The 22052-nt window shown below is 43.9% G+C and overlaps 3 protein-coding genes across 5 annotated transcripts in view; 2 read left to right on the top strand and 1 right to left on the bottom strand.

The window, feature by feature from the left end:
* The window catches only part of LOC118301504 (neuronal tyrosine-phosphorylated phosphoinositide-3-kinase adapter 1), a 29555-nt gene extending 26475 nt beyond the window's left edge, over nt 1-3080 (top strand). Inside the window, exons 7-8 of one of the 2 annotated variants that reach the window (XR_004790319.2) lie at nt 252-986; nt 1867-3080. Coding sequence is in view for 1 of the 2 variants with exons in the window: in XM_035627085.2 (XP_035482978.1) it covers nt 252-674 (423 nt within the window). In the remaining variant the exon portion in view is untranslated. Of the gene's footprint in view, nt 1-251 lie in introns of both variants that reach the window. The other variant, XM_035627085.2, reaches the window with a different exon arrangement.
* A 735-nt stretch (nt 3081-3815) lies between these two features.
* atp1b2b (ATPase Na+/K+ transporting subunit beta 2b) lies at nt 3816-15261 on the top strand. Of its 2 annotated transcripts, XM_035626873.2 has the most exons (9): nt 3816-4016; nt 4329-4462; nt 9436-9564; nt 9653-9760; nt 9963-10168; nt 10428-10487; nt 10753-10779; nt 11491-11586; nt 11746-15261. In XM_035626873.2, exons 2-9 carry the CDS (start codon nt 4372-4374, stop codon nt 11908-11910), a joined length of 882 nt encoding a protein of 293 aa, XP_035482766.1. In that variant the 5' UTR covers nt 3816-4016; nt 4329-4371; the 3' UTR covers nt 11911-15261. The 2 variants fall into 2 exon arrangements, with proteins under 2 accessions (XP_035482766.1, XP_035482767.1); XM_035626874.2 differs by lacking the exons at nt 3816-4016; nt 10753-10779 and having other exon boundaries at nt 4251-4462.
* On the bottom strand, nt 15255-21771 carry gltpd2b (glycolipid transfer protein domain containing 2b). The gene is made up of 4 exons (XM_035626872.2): nt 21136-21771; nt 18145-18203; nt 17788-17966; nt 15255-17656 (listed from the first exon to the last, which is right to left on the bottom strand). The coding sequence occupies exons 1-4, from the start codon at nt 21203-21205 to the stop codon at nt 17038-17040; spliced, it is 927 nt and encodes a 308-aa protein (XP_035482765.1). The 5' UTR covers nt 21206-21771; the 3' UTR covers nt 15255-17037.
* Nucleotides 21772-22052: the final 281 nt, after the last annotated feature.

The following is a 22052-nucleotide window of genomic DNA, read 5'->3' on the forward strand; positions in this document are numbered from 1 at the left end:
CGGGCTGCATAGCAAGTGCTGACGCAGTTTGAGTGTGCTGCAGAGACTGTCTGCATGCGTCTGGTTGACCCCCCTCAACCTGGGAGAGATGAAGCAACGCTGCATCCTGGTGGCTGTCCAGGGACACTGCAGTTTTATTCATGCGTCAGGAATGGTTGCCAATTTACACAACACTGCAGTGGTCTTTCAGGTTATTTAGAAATACTCTTGAAACATCCCATGAATTCACAATTTAGATTTTTTTTTTCCAGCTGCATGGTCTGGCCCAGCCTCAGGCGCCCTGCAGTCCCAGTGTGTCTCGGCAGCAGCAGCAGCTTCAGCTCCACCAGCAGCAGCTCCAGCTAAAGCAGCAGCTCCAGCAGCTTCAGCAACAGCACCACCTGCAGCTGCAGTTCCAGCAGCTCGCCCAGCTGGCACAGGGACAGCCTGCTGTCGGCGCAGGCACCACCCAGTCCGCAGCGCAGACCCAGAGAGACGGCAAGCTGTTGGAAGTCATTGAGCGCAAACGCTGCCTGTGCAAAGAGATCAAGGCCCATAGGCGCCCTGACAAAAGCCTGTGCAAGCAGGACAGCATGCCCATCCTCCCTAGCTGGAGACGGACACCTGAGCCCCGTAAGACTGGCACGCCACCCTGCCAGAGGCCGCAAGCCGTTGTGTGGGACACAGCGATCTGAGGTGGAAAGACAGCCCAGAAAGTACAGCACGAAGGAGACACAAAACACACAGATTGAGCTGAAGATTGATGGACAATGAAGAAGAGCTGAGAGTAAAAAAAAAAGGTTCAGTATCAGGAATATTTTTTAAATGGTTTGTGGTGAGATGAGCTACAGAGGAAAGAAAGATGTTGGACAAAGAAGAAGACGTTTGCCAGCACACTTATTGTGTGACAAACTGAATGAGAAGAGTATTCAAGGTTATTGGAGACTGAAGTCATTTGGAAAGAACAAACTAAAAAAATCGTTGACAAAAGAGGTGAAGAAAAGCAGGTATTCCAATCAGACTAAATTCATTTCTTACCCAGCTGATTTGTACTTGCTCTCTACTACTGTATGTACTCAGTTGACGTGTTCTAATTGCCAATGATTTTTTTGCGACAAAAACACCAGTAATATTGCTACAAAAACGAAGACACCGACTTAAACAATAATGGGTGGGATGTTTTCTGAGATCGGTGTTGCCAAAATGTCCTCCTGACTACTTGAGACATGAGAATCATGTATTTTCTCCAGCACACACAGTTGTCCGACACACTGCTCTGTGGTTGAGAGAAAAGGCCGGACCTGTCGAAAAGCCGTCGAGATGTCTTTTCTTGAAATCGTGAATGCATATGAGATGTCTTGGTATGAATAGATTGTTATTGTGGATGCAAATAATCACCACCGAGGAGTAAAAAGCTACCTACTGTATCTGTTTGCATATTTGTAATGTACCTATTTACTTTCTCAACGTTTCTGCAATTTTTATAGCAATATGCTCCCGAAGCTGGAGCAACATAATTCAAACTTGTGTCAACTAGCCTAACATACATATCTAAGACTTGAACAAGTCATATTTACTGTGTCATTCTCTGCATGTCACAATAGACATACAGTATTGTAAAAAATGATACATATATATGTGTGTGTGTGTGTGTGTGTGTGTGTGTGTAGAGATGATCATGTCCAAACTTTCACATACAGCAGAGCTTCACTATGCTAATATCATGATGTGGTTGTACAAAAACATGAACGTGTTGCTCTTGGGGTATCATAAAAAAAAAGGTGTTGTGTGACAGATGGCACATCATGTACGGTCCAGTCAAACATACAGTAGGTAGAGATCAATGGTCCAAAAAAACGTCATCGCTCATGCTTACTCTACCCACAGCTGCACACTCGTGAGCGTCCCTCCACACAGCAGCGAGCACTGACACCACCACCAACACAGACTGTACAACATGGTGCAACTGACAAGACTGTGAGTATCAATCACCTCAGACAGAATGCTGGAACAATCTGCACAAAACATGGTATATGGGTCGGAGAAATTAAAACCCTCTAAAGGTTCTGTAAATAGATATGTACAACTGTATTGAAAATGTAGCAGTTATTTCCATTTTCATACTTGTAATCAATACATATTATGTAGCATATACTGTATAAAACATTACTTTGTTCACTTGATTTTTCTAAAAGAGTTAAGTACTTTATCTGCTGCAGCCACTCCATGCATTACTTAGAGTTCAACTAATAAACAGTTCGCCCTCTAAAAGAAAGGCACAGTCCAACAATTGTTTATTTAAATTTATGCAAGATTCCCTTTAAGATGTGTTCCTGTTTTATTTATTATATCGGTTTTTTTCTACATTCATTTTTATTTATGTACAGATTTCTTAAATTTTTTCTTTTTCTTTTTTTAATACTTTGCTGCTATCTTGAACTACTGGTGTCGTTCGTTCAACTACACGGTGTAACCATGAGAAACATTATTAATAATCGTGCTTATTGTTACATATTTGTTTTATTTTGGAAAGCCATGTGAGTCGGAGTTTGTACCTTGACGAGTGAGCCCTTCTGTAATAGTATTAAGGCACTTGAATGTCTCTTGGTCGTTGTTGTTTTACAATAGTTAGCTCCAAACTGTACAGTACAGTTCACCCCGTGAAAAGAAGACCTATCTCGATATTTGAGACTCACTGCTTGGCCTTTTGTTTTAGCTCCACCTGTTTGTGTTTGACAGTCGAGGATTTTCCAAACAAACACAGGTCAGGGTCATGGAAATGGGCAAGTGCAATGCATGCAGAGATTCCTTATACTGAAAAGTTCCCAATGATACTTATTATTGTGCCCAATTTAATTTCAGACACCACGCGATCATATTACCATGATTCCTTTTCACAGACTGATACGGAACCCATTAGGTGTCAGTTCCCAGAATAGTTTACAGAAGCCGTGGGTTTTGTGTGTCTACTAAACGGTGGCCATTATACGAGTGCCATACTATACTGATATGGTGAGATACGGTGTACCTTGGAAATCACTGTAGTGCTATATTTGCATTGATATTGTCATTCAAAAATAAATTTTATATAATGAACTTTACACAACAAACAGAACGTTTGCATGTGTCCGTGCCTCGTGTTGTTTCACATTGGAGATGGTGGGAAAGTGGACATTGTGTTCCCACTGCACTTATGCAGCAGGTGCTGCAACTCCCCCAGCCTCCAAATGAGGGCGCTGCTTTCAACCCCCCTTAACATCCCACGTCAGCAGTTACAGTTACACTTATAAAGCTTTTGATAAGCTGCCACTTCTAAAATGTTATTTGGGGGTAGATGGGGCAAATGTACTGACAGCTTGTCTCACAAATTTTCCAAATTTGAGGTTTAAGAAAACCACACCAGCTGATATAATTCTCAAAATTATTATAATAAGAATATGTTATCATTTGCAGTGTCCAGATAATAAAACTTCTGTCAGCGGGCCACTTTACCAATGATTTCAATTCGGAAGTATGCGATGAATAACGACGGCCCCTGTGATTCCTCTGATCTCCACAAATAGATAATTGAATACAGTACAGGGGGCTGCGGATGTTTCACCGGGTAACACAGACACGTCGGAGTCCTTTAGGAATATCACAGCGACGTGACGCGGCGGGCCTCGGAGCCAATCAAAATCGTGCCCTCAGCAACCACTAGCAGGGCTGTCCGTCACGGGGAGGGAGGACGCGGCGCCGGTGATTGGTCAGCTCTGGCGAAAGGGTTAGAGGATGAGATGGGGGGGGGGGGTGTTGGGGGTTGGAGGGGGCTCTTTACCGCAGTATCACTAGATTTCTGCACCACTCATCAAAACTCTGCGACATGCAGACAGGAGCTGGGGGAGGGCAGCAGTGACCGGGTCTGACTGAGTGTGTAGGGCCGCTGTTCCTTCATCCACCGGTGTTGATCTGAGGAAGACTGCGGCGCTGCACCACACTCATCTGTGCACTTTGAGTCCTGAAACAGACCCTTTTAATTACCTCCCTTCTTCACGGCGGTACAGTAGCTCTCTCTCTCTCTCTCTCTCTCTCTCCCTCCCTCTCTCTCTCTCTCTCTCTCTCTCTCTCTCTCTCTCTCTCTCTCTCTCTCTCTCTCTCTCTCTCTCTCTCTCTCTCTCTCTCCCTCCCTCTCTCTCCCTCCCTCTCTCTCTCTCTCTCTCTCTCTCTCTCTCTCTCTCTCTCTCTCTCCCTCCCCCTCTCTCTCTCTCTCTCTCTCTCTCTCTCTCTCCCTCCCTCCCTCTCTCTCTCCCTCTCTAGTGTCTGGCTGTAGTTGTTCAGAGCCGGCTCATATTTTTCTTCCCCTGCACCAGGGCGCTTCCCTCAGCACAGGTTCCCCCCAACTTTTATGACAAAATGGCCAAGGATGGAGAGAAAAGCGGCTGGAAGGAGTATATATGGAACCCGAGGACCAGGGAGTTCCTGGGCAGGACGGCGAGCAGCTGGGGTGAGTGGCGGCTCCGGCTCTACAGCAATGCAGCAAAAACATGCAGGTCCCCCTCGGCTCTGTAACAGGTCTCTGTCACTGGCCCCTGCAGCTCCCTCGGAAATGACTGTGTGACTGTTTAATTGTGATTTTAACCATTTAGATTGACGTTGTTTGAGTTCATTACCGCCCCACCACCTCCCACCAATGTCCAGGTTCAGGCTCATGAGTCGCTGTCCACAACCAGCCTGGTGCTGAAAATCTGAAATGCGGCACCTCTCCCGTGGAAGCCGGGGCGAGGAGGAGGATGAGGAGGAGGAGGGGGAGGAGGGGGAGGAGGAGGAGGAGGAGGAGGAGGGGGGGAGGGAGGAGGAGGGGGGGGGGGGGGGGGGGGGGGGGGGGGGGGGGGGGGGGGGGGGGACGGTTTTTTTTTTCCTGCTCGGTTCTTTCTTTCTTTCTTTCTTTATTAATTAATTGATGCCAGTGCTTTCCGTGCGCAATGCGCTTTGACGCGACGGTGGAGGAACCTGCCTGTCGTTCTGCATGTAGAGTTTTGCCAGCTGACTGCAGCACTATGATGACACAGGTCCCGCTCTTGTTGCCTCCGACCAGCTCCTCTCTGCGGGAGGGAGAGAGTCGTGGAGAGGGTTAATGTGGATTCTGCTGCAGAGGAGACTTTTTTTTTTCTTTCTCTTGTTTTTTTTTTTTCTGGGGAGGTTTCTCTCCGAAGTTAAGTGAAAAAAAATGTGCTGTGCGTGCCTGTGGCTCGAGCTGATGTCATTCATTTTCAGGTTTCCCCCCCCCCCCCCCCCCCAGCCCCACCCCACCCCACCCCACCCCCACCACCACCAGAGATTTTGCAGGGAGATCCGACCCCAGCATCTATCTCTAACATATAGCTTCTGCTATGTGCTGCCCTCTTTTTCTGCCACACACACAACCAGCCCGTTTCAAAGATTCATGAAATGATCGGGCACATATGGCTCTGTTCTAATGACATTGGAGCATTTTAATCTGGGTAAAGCCGAGGGCCAAATGCTATTTGTATCACCTCCAACCCGAGCCCCTCCCAGTGAGTGTAAATCACTGAGGGATTTAATCCCATTCTAATGACTTCATTGGCTGCTGGGGAAGGTATCACTTCGGGACGTTTGGCCAGAAGTAAACCACTCTCCGGAATTGAGATCATTTTTTGATCTCTTCACTGGGGCGGGGGGACATGATCTCGGTGCTGAAGTTGAGTGTTTGCGGTCGGACTACTTGACTTGCAGTGGCATTCTGGTGTTCGTGTTCCCTGAATAGAGATCGTTCTGTTGGTGCGGCGTTGGGAATCACTGACTGAAGCTTCCTTTAGTTGGAACCCTCCCACATTGTACAACTTAATCCAGCTCAGTGTGTCCCAGGTGCTTCAAGGTCTGGTGGCCCTTTTAAGCTGTGCTCTCTAAGGCTTGTTAATTAAGCTATTTCTGCCATCGGCTGATACATGTGGGTCTGCTAGACTTGGCATTTCACCTGAGCACTTTCTCACTGCCCCAATGAGGCACGTACTGTACCTCTAGTGTCACTTGTCTTCAGCCCATCACTGATCTCAAAAAGCAAAGAGAAAATGGGCAACCCCCCCCCCCCCCCCCCCCCCCCCCCCCCCCCCCCCACACACACACACACAACACACACACTTCACTCAGGTCTCCAGTCTATTTAACAGACACATTTCTTGTTGATATGCACCACAGAGCATTCGATCAAAGGCTCCTTTGAGGATGAAACACGGAGCACTTCCCTGTTTGCCCTGCGTTGTGTGAAGAGCTGTACTAATATGGAAATAGCCTTGATGAAGTAGAACAGTCCTGCAATTTTGATGTTGCGTTGCCACCAGCTGACGCCGGGCAAACACGGTTAAACCACTTCTTCTATTTAAAACAGTACTAATTAATTGTTCTGCACCTCCCACTTCCAAAAACAACAAGATGCTCTGGCTGGAGCAAGTGGAAAAGAGACAAAATCATGACGCTGTTCTTCCTGTATGATTGCACACCACACTCCATGTACGAAAGATGAGAGATCCACAGCTCAAAGCCACCCACCCTCTCCCCAGACCTTTTTCACTTTTATTTCAGAGGAGTCTTTATCACCAATGTACGAAGCAAGCGAACAGCTTGTCCTCCTAATTAATCCTGAAAGGAAAGAGACACCTCCCGCCATTATCGCTGAAGAGAAAAAGAAGAACGGTTACTAAACCATCCCACCCGGGCCTTTTGTTCTGCTCTTTCAACTGCCGTCTGCAGCAACAAAACCAGGATGAAAGACAGATGCTCTGCTGTCCGTCACCACCGTGGACCGGCAGCTCAGGCTGTAAACCTAACACCACCTTTGCCGGGGGAGGGGGGTGGGGGGGGGGGCCACCCAGCCTGCACACTTGACCCTGTATGCACGTGTGCACATCTAGTCTCCCCTGGGTGGTGTCATATTTGTGGTTGTAGCACAACATCCCGTCCGGACGACGGGGGAAAACACTTTGTCACATCTTACATCTGATGCTCGTCCCGTCGTTGTGCCGCCGGCGTGGTCCGAGGCATGGAGCCTGCCCATTTATATATTTACTGACTCAGCTTGGGTCTTTTCCACGCTACAGATGGGTTTCTAACCTAAACCTTACTCAACTATTTATCTAATTTCAGATTCCAATAATTCAAGGAACAATTGGATGGGGAATATAAAAACCAACATCCCTGTCTACTTCCTCCTGTGATGCTACTTCCCCTTGACATTTTGTTATGGATTTCTGCGAGCCTGGGTGTGTGAGGAGGCAGATGCAGCACTGCGCCTGCTGACAGGGCGAGTGAGCTCCACGCTGGGGGGCCATCCAGCAGAGCCACGGGGTCACGGCACTCAGCTGCTGCCCAACGCTGGCCCCAGGTGTTGATGCTCAAGATGGGGGATGGGACATGCGGAAAGTGCGATTCATGGTTCTCTGCCCTCCATGTAGACAAGAAGACCTGAGGTGGGAGCGAACAGCTGCTTCAGAAGTAGCTAATGATTCCATATGAGAGACATTACATCATTGGATCGTTGGTTTTTTCAAACCTTTCCAATATCCAATGGCTCCAGTTTCTTAAAATTACATGATGCAAAAACGTTGGCATCATGTAAACTTATTGCCTTCTGGTTTGGAGATGGAGATGTCTCCCCGAGCTCTGCAAACCAGTGACTCTCACTGGTTTTCCGTGAAACTGTTGAGCCAGAGAGAAAGACAACCATTAGTCACGGCCCTATATTTTCTGACATTATGACTGTGGTCCTCTTGAACCGATCATGAAACAGGCCTATAGTGCGCGTTGGCCTGTAATCTCCTGACCCTGCGGCTCAGTCTCCAGGGGGTGCCTGGCTTGCTCTCCCTCCTCCTGTATCCCCCTCTGTCATCGTTCCTCCTCCTCCTCCGTGGACGGGGCAGCTCGATATTGAGATTGATCAGACACCAGCTATTCCATCGTTGTTTTTTGTTTTGCAGGCTTGGGGCAATTCTGTTTTACGGTCAAGTAGATAGCACAAGATGCCGTTTATGTTTTGACCAGTAACATGATTTTAGACCATGTTGTGTGATTTTAAGTATGGAAAGGACAGTTTTTTCACGTGTGAGTGAGATAGAGAGAGGCAGATGTCGCGGATGGAATGTGTTTACTAATTGGATTAACTGGCCTCCCGTGTACATGTTTTGCTCAGAAAGTGACGGAGCAGACATAACACAGCAACAGCGACATTTAATCAGAATTCATTAATTCCATTATCTCTTCAGATGAGAGATTACTGGTGGTTAAATATGTGCCAGCGCATTACGGTAATTATGAATGTGCTGCACTAATGTGGAGTTTTTAGATATGAGTCTAATGTAGCCTTCATGCATAAATAAAAAGCCCCTTCCATTGCTATGCAGTCACCACGGCTAAGCACCGCTCCACAATTGTACTGTGTAAAACACAAGGATGGTTATAGCACAGAATTTTTTTTTTGAAAATGTCTGAATGTAAAAAGTAAAAGCTGGGTCTGCATATAGCTCACGCCTTTTTAAATGAACAACACAAGTTGTTCTTGAAGATGTTTAGACATGAGCTGAGAACTCATCGAGGTCAGTACATATTACTGATGTAATTTCTGTATATATCCACATTTTTAATCAAATTTGAGGATGAGGACGGGGAGTCGTTTTTAGTACATCCTTAGCAATACTACTGTTTTTTGAGTTTGATAAAATTCCTATTTAGTTATTGTTTCAATACATTATCCTTACACTGTATGTGCTACTTACTGCAAAGGTCACTATGTGTAATAAAGGTGATGATGGCTGAATACAGACTATTAACCCAGTAGGTTAAACGCCCAGTTTGTTGGATTTAGGGAGATCAATTGATGGAAAAAAAACTATATAAAATTCATGATTTTGGTGTTTTTTGACCAGTGTATCACCTGTTGTTTCCACAACCTTAGAATGAGCACTTTATATCCACATCAAGAGCAGAGTCCTCTATGTTGCACCGCCATGATTCTACAGAGACCCAAGAAGAGAGTTTCTTACCTGAACACTGCCATAGGTTTTCCTGAATTTGGGAGGGGAGGGTGGGTGACGGGTGTTCAGCTGAACCTTTAACATAAAAGTCAAAAAAATAAATGACATTTGGGAACATAGACACATAGACATAATGATCCACACTGTGTATCACTTTGGTATCTGTTTTTTTCAGTAGGATCAGGGTCTTCTGTACAGTGTGAAATGAAGACAACTTCATAAATGTTTGCCGAATTTATTACAATTGTATGATTTACCTTTCTAAGTCAAACATTTCTGTCATGCTGACTGAGATTCAAGGTTCATGAACAATGTACAGACGCAGTCAAAGCTATTAAACTGAATCATTTAAAACATTCTTATTAATGACTTTCAGTTTTGTTAATTATATGACATACATGTTGACACAGCTCTCTCCTCTTTTTGTCCACAGGTCTTATTCTTCTCTTTTATGTAGTGTTCTACATTTTCCTGGCCGGCTTGTTTGCGCTCACCATGTATGTCATGCTGCAGACCTTGGACGAACACAAACCCACCTGGCAAGACAGGCTCTCCACACCAGGTACGGACGACTAAAAATGCACGAACAGAGGTCACCGTCTGTGTATCGCGGTGTCACCGACTCCCTGCTGTCTCCCTGTCGCTCTCAGGCATGGTCATTAGACCCAAAGCAGATGAGACCTTTGAGATTGTCTACAACATCCAGAACACCGAGAGCTGGGACATGTACACTCAGACCCTGGACAAGTTCCTGGCACGTAAGTCCGCCACTCGGCCTCTCTTACAAAAAGCTTACTGCGCTGGATTATCCAAAGACCTAGAGTGAGTCGTTTTTACTTAATAAGAGATCATTCCTTTACAGTTGGCGGTCAGGTCATTGCCTTGCAGTAGGGTTTTAGTCGAGTCATAAGCTCTTACAAACCAAACAAACCCCACCCCCCACTATCCTCCCTCCTGCAGCCTACAACGACTCCACCCAGGCCCAGAAAAACGACGAGTGCACCCCGGACCAGTACTTCCTGCAGGAGGACAGTGGCGACGTGAAGAACAACCCAAAGCGCTCCTGTCAGTTCAATCGCACCATGCTGGAGGAATGCTCTGGAATCCATGACCGTTACTATGGATACCAGACGGGCAAGCCGTGCATCATCATCAAGCTGAATCGGGTATGAAAGAGAAAGAGGCAAGGGAAATGGATGGTGTTGCTAGGAGACCCGGGGTGATTGAGATAATGAAAGTGGTCGGGAAAGAGGAAAAAAGATAATCCCAGTAAAAGGGAAAAGTCAGTTTACCAGATTTTAGCTATTGTTGTTTTTTTCTGTCATATCTTGTACCAATTTTAAACATCATTCTCCCTTTGTCTCAGTGTAAATACGAGTGAGATGGGAATGGTGCTGGAGATGTGTTGTTTTTCTGTCTCACCAGGTGATTGGGCTGCTGCCAGGAAAGGACGGACAGACTCCGTATGTCACCTGTGCTGCGAAGGTAAACCCTCTTTGTCTTTCAAAATGAATGGCTTAACATGGCAATTTGGAATTAAGCCCATTCATAGCTGTTGTGTCTCATTCTCATCTGTGACATGTCACCTCTAGCTCGTCTCCATTTTCCTCTTATGTTTTATGTTTGAATTGCTTCAACTGTCATATCTGTGTCGCATGCCATCTTGTCATTTACACCACATGTGTGTGTTGCTGGTCTTCTACTTTCCTTTTGCTTCTCTATCATGCTCCTTTCATTTGCCTGCTGTCAGAAATACAGAGTTGGCAAAGATGAATGGGTAAGAACGGGACAGAAAGTGTGTCATGCAGAGTTTTTATTTAGTTGACACATGCATAGCAGTAGTCTAGAGGGCAGTAATGTATGAGGTGTTATGTAGTTGACTCAACTTTGTGATATTCACGTCCATTTTGGGATATTCCGCTTTCATAATTTCAAAACTAGTGGAAAGAAAACATTCAAAATACACATTGAGATGATTAGATTATTTTACTACACAATGTATGTTTGCATCTCTAGTTCATTTACAATACATATCTTTCAAGACTGATGATTTTTTTCTCATAATCTTCACTTCAGTACCACTTACATACCTTTATTCTGAGGGGCTTGTTTATATATCATTCACAGCCTGATTTATGTAACATTTTATTCCTAAACAGATGATGAAAATTATTTTAATTATGTCTATTGGAAGTATTTTTTGATTTATGAAGATGTATCCAGTGATATATAATTTCTCCTCTGTAGAATTTTGAACCTGGCTTCATAGAATCTTTTTGTGCAAATGCACGCATGTTCAATTCGATAATGTGTCATTTGCATATATAACCAAAAAAAATTTGTAATACAAAAACATTATCATCTGAATGTAAGTAATCAACTGGGAGAGTTTCTTGGTTACATCCATTAGTTAAGTCACCTGTAGTGTCTTGGTTGTGGATTTTTCAGGTTGTAACTGATGAAGCTGTCCCCCCCCCCCCTTTTTTAGAAAGAAGACAGTGACAAAATTGGAGAGTTGATGTACTTCCCTCCAAATGGCACTTTCAACTTAATGTACTACCCTTACTATGGCAAGAAAGCTCAGGTAAGCCTGTGCTCTAAATCAAAAAATATACTGTGAGTTAAGAGTTGCTGTTGATAACAGAGCAACTTGTTTTATCAGCTTTGCATTCTGCATTTCTAAATGGTTTATTAAAATGTTCCAGACTGTGGTTAAAGGCGTCTTTGGGTGTGCTTTCTGCAGGTGAACTACTCTCAACCTTTGGTTGCCGTCAAGTTCCTTAACATTACTGTCAATCAAGACGTCAACATCGAGTGCAGGATCAACGCAAACAACATTGTCACTGGAAGTGAAAGAGACAAGTTTGCCGGGAGAGTGTCTTTCAAGCTGAGGATCAACACTATCTAGGTTGACCCCTTTTTCCTCTCCTGAAAACTACTTTCTTCATTCTCTGCAACATCGCACACACACAGAAAGAAATCGCAGCATTCGCACCCTTTGCAGCAAATGTTTACAACCCCCAGATCTTTTTGGGACCTCGTCCAGTTATGTTTTGAGATGAGAATGATAAATTAAAGGGTGGCAATCCTGTCATTATTTCTGTCTGTGTGCTTTGGGACAAATTCTTTCCTGTACATTAGTTTGAGGTGACGTCTATTTATACTGCATGACAAACAAGGGGATTTAAAAAAAGGATGTGAACATGTGTTTTCAAAGTTTGCAAGGACCGGCAACATTACCACGTTATTGCTGCTCCCCTCCTGTTGCCTCCTTCCAGAGTATCCCTCTATATATAAATATACACAAATTACAATACAAAATGTGTATATCTACACTATTTATACGGTATCAACCCTATATCGGTACACCTATTTTGTTGCACTTCAAAGAATATTCCAACAGACTTATTACTTACTGTATATCTCAACGGGTGGATGCAGAGATGAAGCCATTTTGCATGTGTGTACTGTCTTTAGTGTGCTTTGAGGGCAGGAGGCCCCCGTGTCCCACCTCTCTGCTGAGTGTGAAATTAGGGTTTGTTGAACCACTGACCACCAGGAGGGACCGCACTGTGATCCTCTGAACCTCACGTACAGCAAGTGATTCCAAAACAGCATAGAGTGAGATGTGTCCATCCAAAAAAATGTGAGTTACAGTACAGGTTAAAGCCGTCAAGTGTGTGTGTGTGTGTGTGTGTGTGTGTGTGTGTGTGTGTGTGTGTGTGTGTGTGTGTGTGTGTGTGTGTGTGTGTGTGTGTGTGTGTGTGTGTGTGCGTGTGCGTGTGCGTGCGTGCCTGCCTGCCTGTGTGCTCCATTCACAATTCTCATCTCATACTGTAGGTCGGGAAATTGCATGCAATGTGCAATATCCATTAAGTGGTGAACATTATGAATGCTCGAGTCGGTTCTTAAGGTGACAGACTTATCTGTTAAATGATAATTGTTTTGGATCACTTAATATTCACTCTGAATTGTTTGACTTGAGAGCAACTCACTAAACAGATGTGGGTATTTACAGTAGGTTGCTGGCAATGGTCATATCAACACCAGAAAGTTAACAGAAACATGACGTTTTATTTCTCCCCTTTTGGCCTCAACACTCCCAGTGTGTTAGTGGTTTAACAGAACAACTCCTCCTGCTGCAAAATGACATCATGCTCCCTGTCACTGTCAATCATCTCCCTCCTCAAGTTAAACCAGGAGCCATTTCCTGTGTTTCACTTTTTTATTTTTATTAATTGAAACATGAATATTTAGATTTTGTTTTGGTGTGCTTTGCATCTATTTCATACAATATGTATCAGAAATAGATGCTGTTGTGATATTTTGTATTGATTTGCACTGGAAGTGTGCTTTTTCTTTGTGAAGCGGAGTCGAATGAATCAATGTATATACAGTTTTGGAGGAGGAGGCGGAGGTAGAAAGTTTGTGTTTGTTCCCTTTTCTCCATTCATACTCATTATCATCAAAAATATCCATCCAGAATATCAAAATGTATAGTTCTACATCTTCCTTTAAAGGTGACTAGAGTCTTGACTATGTGAGTTGTTTGTGGGTCAGAGTCAGATTTTTATAGGCCTGTAGGAAATGACCGAAACTGGAGATTTCATTTGTCTTTCGTTGTTTGTGTTGTTGTTGTCTCATTAGCCAATCCATCTTGAGGAAGGAGGAAAGAGAGAAAGAAAGAAAGATCTAATTATCTGACTGAATTATCAGTCATTTTTTGCTCTTTGCGACTTCACGTGCATTTCCCCACTCTGGCATTCCTGCAACACTTAATTTCACTGTAATCTCTTAATCTGGTCAGCTAATCCTGAGCAGGCACGCTGGACTTCTTCACCCTAGTTTGCCACTCCTTCTCCTTGTGTGAAACACTTGATTCACTGTCATCGTCTCCATTCCTTCCTCGGCGCATTCATTCCCATTTCCCACTATTCGTTAATAAATTCAACGAAGCCCCTTTAAACAACAAAACAGCGAATTCAATCTTCATCATCTTATTGGACATAATTTATCAGTTCATGTGCATGTGAAGATTTGCTCTTCAACCAAAGACTATCATGACAGTTTAAATTTTATTTAATTCGCTGCACTGACATCGTCAGCAGCAGATCTTAGTAAGGATCTCATGCAGAGAAACTGTAGGATCCATGTGAAGGGCAACAGACCCTGTGCAATTAAGAGGTCGACTTGTAATAATAATAATAATAATAAAAAGACTTCTAATGATAATAATAATGATCATTTTATAGTCATACGCACAAAAGGATCATGTTACATTACAAGATAACAGTGCCTCCTGGTGGACAGACAGTGTTGTACCCCAGTGTTACAGAATGTTATTTCCTGTTATCTCCATATATCCTTTTCTTCTGTGATAATTTGGAGATGTCCTCAAAAAGCAATATATTTATTTTTTGTGTGTGTGGCTGTATGATGTATTTATTGGAAAGGCTGAAACAAAATCAGCGCAATGTGTATCATCAAGCGCAAAGAAGAAAAAAGGAAAGAACATATAGATGTTGCATTTTGGCAATTCAGCCAGTATGCACTGCCATGACGGAACAATATAAAAGCTATTGCTGTGTTTATAAAAGAGTATTTTTATTGCTATTTTGTTGTAATGAGGAGAGAATGTATTAGCTTGGACTGTACCATGCCATGGAGCTACCGGGGAGGTTTTCATCATTTAATTCAGCAAATGGCAAATTGTTATCAGCTTGGTTGGAAAGGTTTTTTGTTTTGTGTAGAAACATTATTTTGTCACTGTCTATAAGTCCCGTCTTTTTCCCTAAAGTGAGCTCGTACAGTTTGGACGTTCTCTGAGGCCTGTTGCGTCAGACTGAAGACTTTTCACTTTCAATTTCAATTTCAATTGGTGATATAAATCAGTGGCCAGTGCTTTCAGAGAACGTTCAGGTGCAGGACATTCAGAAAATGATCGGAACAACAACTACACCAGGGCCCAAAGAAAATGTCAGAGATAGAGAGAGTCAACTATTTGTGTTTCAAACAAGGAATAATATCAAGGAACCCTTATTACCCCCCCATCGAGTCACCTCCTCTCACATCGTGTTATTGCCTGGCTAAGACTGTGGTCATCAAGAAAGGAATCATAACTTTGATGAGATACTATCGCCCAAGAAGGTTGCTTCTATTCTGGATCTTTATTTTTTGCTCTTACTGTATGTATATTTTTGCTCATGTTTACTGCAAACCAAGATAGAGAAATAAATAAATGTCATTTAAGGGAACTCAAGATCAAAATGAATTTTTGCCTCTACCTCTCGATCATCTTTCCTTTTTTGTATTTTTCTTTTAAGCACTTGTCATTGTAATTGTCATGACTCAGTGTAGTTAAATGTGCTACGCTGTTTGTAGGAGACAGAAAAAGAAGCCAGCCAGTCAGTGTCAAAGGTTACGTCAGTGGGATATAATCTAATGTAATCCCATTCACCATAATCCTCACGGCCTACAACACCAGTGGTCCCCAGTGTTCACTTGTGCAGACACACTACAGGCGAACGAGAAAGCAAAAGAGAAGAGGTCCTTCTGTCTTTTGTGACAGATGAAAGTCGTACAGTGTGACGTGAACTATAGTGAGAATCTCTGCAGTGTATTTTTATAAGATTACGAGGAAGTGAATACGTACTGGAAATACCTGCGACACGTGGCGTGATCCTCCTGTACACATCACGTGGGCAGAGGTCACAGATTGAAATCTTGGCTTGATCCTTGTGCAACTGATATTATTTCATGATCATAGATATTGATCGAGCCAAGATCAGTAATATGTGAATCCCTGTTCAGGTTGGACATTTTCCCCCTCGGGAGCTGCTTTAAAATAGTCTGACCCCGACTGCTTGACAAGATTACAGCTGAAGCGCATTTCTGCTCACTGACCTTCAACCGGCTCCTGTCTCCTGCTCACTCCGTGTCCTCGGGCTCTATCCTTATCTCTCCTTTCTTCACCTCAGAAAGAGAGACTGAGTCCAGGAAAGGGGCGAGAGCCAGGATTACGTGGCATTAGAGGTATTTGTGGGTTTAAAATAGTCTAATCAAGCGAAGAGCCAGTAACTGATATTTGCACATACCTTTCTCCGAGTTGGTCACACATCCCTAAATCAGGAGTTCTAATGTTTAACCTTTCACGTCTAATATATTTTCATGAAGAGATCTTCCCAGCTGGGATTGCCTTTAAAAAAGAGTTTACTCTGCCATTGGGCCATTTCCACAAAACCTGTCCAGGTCCGTGTGCGTCACACGATGATATTAACCGTGATGTGAGGAAAAGTGAAGTTTAGACCGAGGCAGAGCACTGGAACCTCTGCTGGACAGTATTACTCAACAGCTCGGTGGCATTTAAAGGTCAAAGTTATCACATTACTGGACCAGACTATTTTGTAAAACAGGCATTTGTATTCTCTCTAGTTAATTTTTTCTAGATATTTAATTATTCTGAACGTGATACAAAAACTTCTGCACGCTGTGAATTTGATTGACTTGATCAGGCTCGATTGGTCCCCTACTTTTGGTCTACAAGGCATCTAGACCAAGCTCGTTTTGAAGAAGCAAAGTGTATCTCCAAAATTTAACCATGATTAAAAAGGCGGTCATTTTCAATAACATTTTTAAAATGTAGAAAAAATGTTTTACCAATCAAACATGGGAGTGGGGAGTTGGCACAAACATGTGAACTGTTCAGTCTATGAAAAATATCAGCTCCTCTGTGACAATTGTTACAGCAGAGGTTTGTGTTGTTGTGTCCAGCTGCTTAAATAATTCACAGTGTGTGTTTAGCAAATGCATCATCAGCTGCCCTTACAGAATTCCTCCGCGGTGAGAAGAAGTCAAGAGATATTCTTGTTTGATGAGGAATGTCGGACTGAAATCAAAACTGACTTTCAGTGTAACTTGATTGTTCCACAGCACTTTGGTTAGGAAGGGAAATATTATTAGTTGCTGGACTTGATATCATCAGGACAGTGCAAAACATGATAAACCAAGAGTCAGGACTCTATGTCCAGTCAGTTCTTCATGGCAAGTTTAGCATGCCATTTTCCTCCAGGGCTTTCTCTGTCCTGTCATAAACCTCTCCGATGGCCTGGACGACTCGGCTCAGCACTGTGCTCAGCTTCTCCTGGTCCTGCACACACACCAGCCTGAAGAAGAAACCTCGTTCTGGCAGGGCAAGGAAGGCAATCTCAGCTGCCCTGCGCACAAACCAGGTGTGGTGGTTTGCGAGTGTGTTCTGGTAGGCCTCCCGACACAGCTCCGAGGGGCTCCTGAGCCGGCCTGCCGCCGGTGTCTCGGCCAGCTTCTCCAGAAAGAGCTTCAGCCACAGCAGCGCGCGATGCAGGCGTAGGAGAGTCCGACACCCAGAGTCCGTCTGGTGGTGAAAGTCCACCACGCCTCGGTTCAGTTCCACCCAGATCATGGAGCGCACCGAGTGGTAAGCGCCTGTGTGCTGCGAGGCCTCTAAATCGCTCTTCGTCCCGGCATCGGTGCTCTCAGAATTTACTGAGTGTACATCTGGGCCCAGCTCTGCCTCGGGATCCTGCTCTGACAAAAAGGCCAGTTGGCGGATTATGGAGGTCTTTGTTTCTATCTCTTTAGATATCAGTCGCACCATCGGGCCCAGAGCCTCCATAAACCTGGAGGAGTCACAGAGAATAAGATGAATCATCTTAGTCCAGATTATATGATAAACCCTGAATGACTTTATTCTTTCTAATGGCTGTAAATGAATCCAAGCCTCTCACTGGACTGTATCTGATGATCTTACCTCACCAGCTCATCCCAGCTGGACAGATAGGGCTGTAGCAGCACATCAGAGGTGTAGGCTGGTGCAGACTCCAGGTGGGAGAGAAGAAGAGACACCTGGAAGGTCTGACCAGGGCAGTCCTCCAGGACCTGCGAACCCTCAGCTCCATCAGCCCCACTGCTGTTGGACAGCTGGTGAAACTGGGGGTGGGGGGATGGTAGGGTGCGTGAGAGTGGGGGGCAATTAATGGGACAAAGGGAGACAGAGAGCAGAAGTGATTCAGTATTATTCAAACTGTCAGTCTGCGTCACAAAATCATTCTTATGGAGGAAATGTAAGAAGTTATGAGGTGATTTATTATTTTCTCCTCGTGTTTACCTTGTCCACCTGATTATAACCTTTCAAACAGGAATCCCAGTGGTAATCCAAACCCCCCTCTGCAGCGAGACATCATAAAAAAGAAACAAGAGAAAGCCATACAGTTAGTTTGTGGATGCAGAGGCTTTACTACTTCAACAGAGACTTCTTTTTCCTGATAATCCTGCAATTTAACTGCAACCGCTGCAAGGATTAATTAGGAAGTATTATGGGTCAACTGGACTCACAATTTCAGCACATCAAACGTGTTGCCTCCAAGTGGCAACTGAACACAAACTGGATAAGCTATAAAAAAACTGTGTAAACACAATGTTGACACACACACACAACCACCAAGTTGTGGTTAACGTGTCAGCAGGCCTGTTGCTAATCTACACATCCAGTTCAACATTAATTCTCTTGTTGCTCGGTTTTTGGTCTCCACCAACTCCTGTGGGAAATATTTGACTTTTCAGCTGCCACATGCTCCACAGTGCTCACCAGCTAGATGCTAATGGCATGTGTCTCTGTTTCAGGGCAAGTGGTGACCCACCGTGACGTCACCCATTGGTTTGTGGGACTGCTATTTTGATGGCTCGAGTTCATTGCACGTCCACCTAAACCTGCAACCATGCACCTATTGGACGGTACTAGCTGTCAATCACGCTGTATCCACACTCCAATGCATACCATGTTTTATCGTGCTGTATTGAAGAGGACTTCACTAGAGATTGAGACCACATACTCCTCAGGAAAATGTTTACTGATGTTATAAATCAAGTGAGAATGAGAGTCATTTTCACATAGACTTTTTTTAGAAACAGTCTTCTTTTTGCAACCAGTGGAGTCGCCCTCTGCTTGTCATTCAAGAGAACACAGGTTTCTTTGGCTTCACTTGCCGGACTCGTTTTTTTGTCAATACAGTCTATGTTTGAGAGTGAACCAAAACTAAATTCCAGTACAGCCAAATGAATGGACTGGAGGGCAAATCTGTTACCTGAAACCCAGTGAGCTGTATAAAGTTGAGGAAAGCTGCAATATTTTCACACTGTCATTTGATACATTCATAATATAACAATATAGAATCTAGCTGCATGAAATTACATAGCTCATTAGCAAACATCCCTTTCACGGGACAAATCCGTTATCTTGTAGACACAGGGAAAGTGGTTATGAAAAGGCTGATTGTATGTTCTAACACTCTTGATTCATTCCACTGAGATCAAACTGCGCTACAGGGATACGCATTAATGCTGCAAAATAACTGATGGCAGCATGATGTTTACTTTTAACCCTCTCTGAGCTCATTGCAGCCGGTCACAAAGCAAAACCTGTCGTCTTCAATGACTTTGACCTCCTCCACACACATCACATGCATGCACAATTTGTTGTGGCATCACTACGTGCCTCCGTGGGGCCACATGATCCACACACGTCATTACTTTGTAGCAAGATGAGTTGCACTTATGAAAATGATTTCTAAATGCCTCTATGATGAAGAAAACCCCTCATGTGCACAGATTTGATGAAAGATGGCAAGATGGCTTATCGGTGTTCAAAGTGGTGAATAGAAGAATGAACTCGATGAGCCTTGATTGTCCATACTTGAATTATATGAGTTTATTCAACATATATCTGTCGACAGGGAAGATTCTTGGTCCAGCTCACACGCTGACGGCCAAACCAAAAAGCTTCCAGTATCATAGAAGCATTTCAGCATTATTCCAAATAGAAGGCAGGGAGACAACAAGTCTAGGTCACTAGACGTCATGTCAGGATTGTTATGAGAGTGGAGACCGTCTCAGGGAACATCTTATCCCAAAGCGAGGGACGAGATGGGAACTCCTAACATAAACACAAAACATCCTGATCTAAGGCACTCATGGGGAGGCCCTCTGACCTCTGAGGTCAACTATCTGTGAGACAGAACTTTGGTGAGGTATACACAATATTAAAGATATTAAAATATGTATTTGTCATAACACTTGAAACAACTTTAAAATACTGTTTATGTATTAACCTGTGGTATACCTCAAGTCAGTTTATTGAAGTCAGGCTGCCCTACAGTTTTATTAGGAACCTTCAGAACGCGTGTCAGCAGACCACACGTTATGGACCAGCATATCTCACCACCATACAACCAAAAGCCACTGATATAATTTATCATTTAAGTAAACCTGGTCCCTAAGCCTCTCTCCAACTGACCTTTAAATACTCTCTTTATCTACTCAGCTTTCCGTCGAATAGTTCGGTGGCCTCACTGGGCTACCGAACTCCCTCAGGTCAAAGTAAACACAGCCCGTCTCATGCCAGGAGTTGATTTCTGACTTGACAGTGACCTGCTGTGGATGTTGCAAGAAGTGTCAACCAAGACGTGAAGTCTCTCAACTATGTACTATGAGCCGCGTCTAAATTTAAGTTTCCTGATGGAGTTACTACACGTTACATTCCAGAAATGGCTGTTGTTTCTGCTAAGATTGCACTTTGTCGCCTGACTCACATCTCTCAAATCCTGCAGCTCTGTGAATTTAATCCAAAGAGATCACATGGCCCCAGTTTGAACATTTCTACAAGGATTACTATGAAAATTGTTTCTTTGAAATTGTTCTTACGTATAGATATATCCATACAATATTCTTCTTATTCTGTACTAAAATGACTACAAAAGATCCCGTGTAAAACATATTACCTAAATTTACAGAATGGACTATCTGACATGACTGAAAAATTAAATAAAAAAGGGAGATATTGTATCATCCCACATTCCCATAACATGTCAAATCACACAGATAAGTATTTCTGAGGTGTTTTTGAAGCATAAACAGTCAGTAAAAAGTGGTCTGACCAACATGCATAACTCTGTAGCCAACACACCATGTGACACTTCCCTGCATTTGAGTGTATGCATTCCAAACAAGGCAGGGATTGTATAGATTTAAAGTACAACACATAGAGATACATGCACACACTACACACACACACACACACACACACACACACAGAAATACTCACGGAGCCACAGGGAGCCGAGGAACAGCAGCAGGACTAAGATAGCTACAGCAGCCTTTCTCTTGACACCCATACTGAAGTCCAGTTTTGGGTCTGCCAGTCCCTCTCTGTTCCCTCTCTATGTCTTTTATCTTTTAATTCCCCTGTGTCTCACATGAGTCCTTGTCCCCTTGCACTGGCTGTCACCACAATTACTCTCTGTCGGACCCTTGCCTCTGACCCATTCCACCCTCCCACGTCTTTTCAAATCTTTCATACTCCTCCCCAAAACCTTCAACACAATCCTCTGTCCGCCATTGTGCCCAAAAGAGCCTGTATCAATGTTTAACTCTTACAGCTGCTGTTTTCCCTCTGCCACGCTATTACAACTTTGCTTTCCCTTGACTTCCTTTGGCTCACATCTCTCCCCTACCCTGTCTTTGTTTCCAACAGATTTAGGTGCTGCCCGTCTTTTGTTGTGTTTGCTCAATCTGAGGGTCCAGAGATCAGCCATGCCCAGCCCCTGGCTGATAAAGCAGAGTCAACGTAGCCTGTCCACCAGTAACCTCTGTCCCCCAGCTTCATCTTCTCCATATGTGCTATATTCCTGGTCAGTTTCAGTAAACCCATGCACCCTCTCTCCTCTCCACACACCACCCCCCTTCCTCTCTCTCTCTCTCTCTCTCTCTCTCTCTCTCTCTCTCTCTCTCATTCACACACAACCTCCACCACCACATTTTTACGACAGTGCTGACAGACCTTCCTGAAAACATGTTGCTTTCAACGGATATAATTTTAATATATTTTTCCACCTCTTTTTTCATTTCTATCTTTTCTGCTTAACCTCCATATTGGTTTATCTATCGCAAAAAACTAAATCTCCTTTTTGGGGCCGGACAGGCAAAGTCTAACCGATCTTATCCGAGCTGAGACAGCAAAAG

This window comes from Scophthalmus maximus, chromosome 2, assembly GCF_022379125.1.
Source record: "Scophthalmus maximus strain ysfricsl-2021 chromosome 2, ASM2237912v1, whole genome shotgun sequence".
NCBI classification, from domain to species: domain Eukaryota; kingdom Metazoa; phylum Chordata; class Actinopteri; order Pleuronectiformes; family Scophthalmidae; genus Scophthalmus; species Scophthalmus maximus.

Coding starts and splice junctions, on each gene's coding strand:
- gltpd2b (XM_035626872.2), bottom strand. CDS start 21,205: ATGGGTGTCAAGAGAAAGGCTGCTGTAGCTATCTTAGTCCTGCTGCTG. Junction 18,204..21,135: donor CCTCGGCTCCCTGTGGCTCC/GTGAGTATTTCT, acceptor GTCTCGCTGCAG/AGGGGGGTTTGGATTACCAC. Junction 17,657..17,787: donor AGCTGGGATGAGCTGGTGAG/GTAAGATCATCA, acceptor TGACTCCTCCAG/GTTTATGGAGGCTCTGGGCC.
- atp1b2b (XM_035626873.2), top strand. CDS start 4,372: ATGGCCAAGGATGGAGAGAAAAGCGGCTGGAAGGAGTATATATGGAAC. Junction 9,565..9,652: donor AGACAGGCTCTCCACACCAG/GTACGGACGACT, acceptor TGTCGCTCTCAG/GCATGGTCATTAGACCCAAA. Junction 9,761..9,962: donor CCTGGACAAGTTCCTGGCAC/GTAAGTCCGCCA, acceptor TCCCTCCTGCAG/CCTACAACGACTCCACCCAG.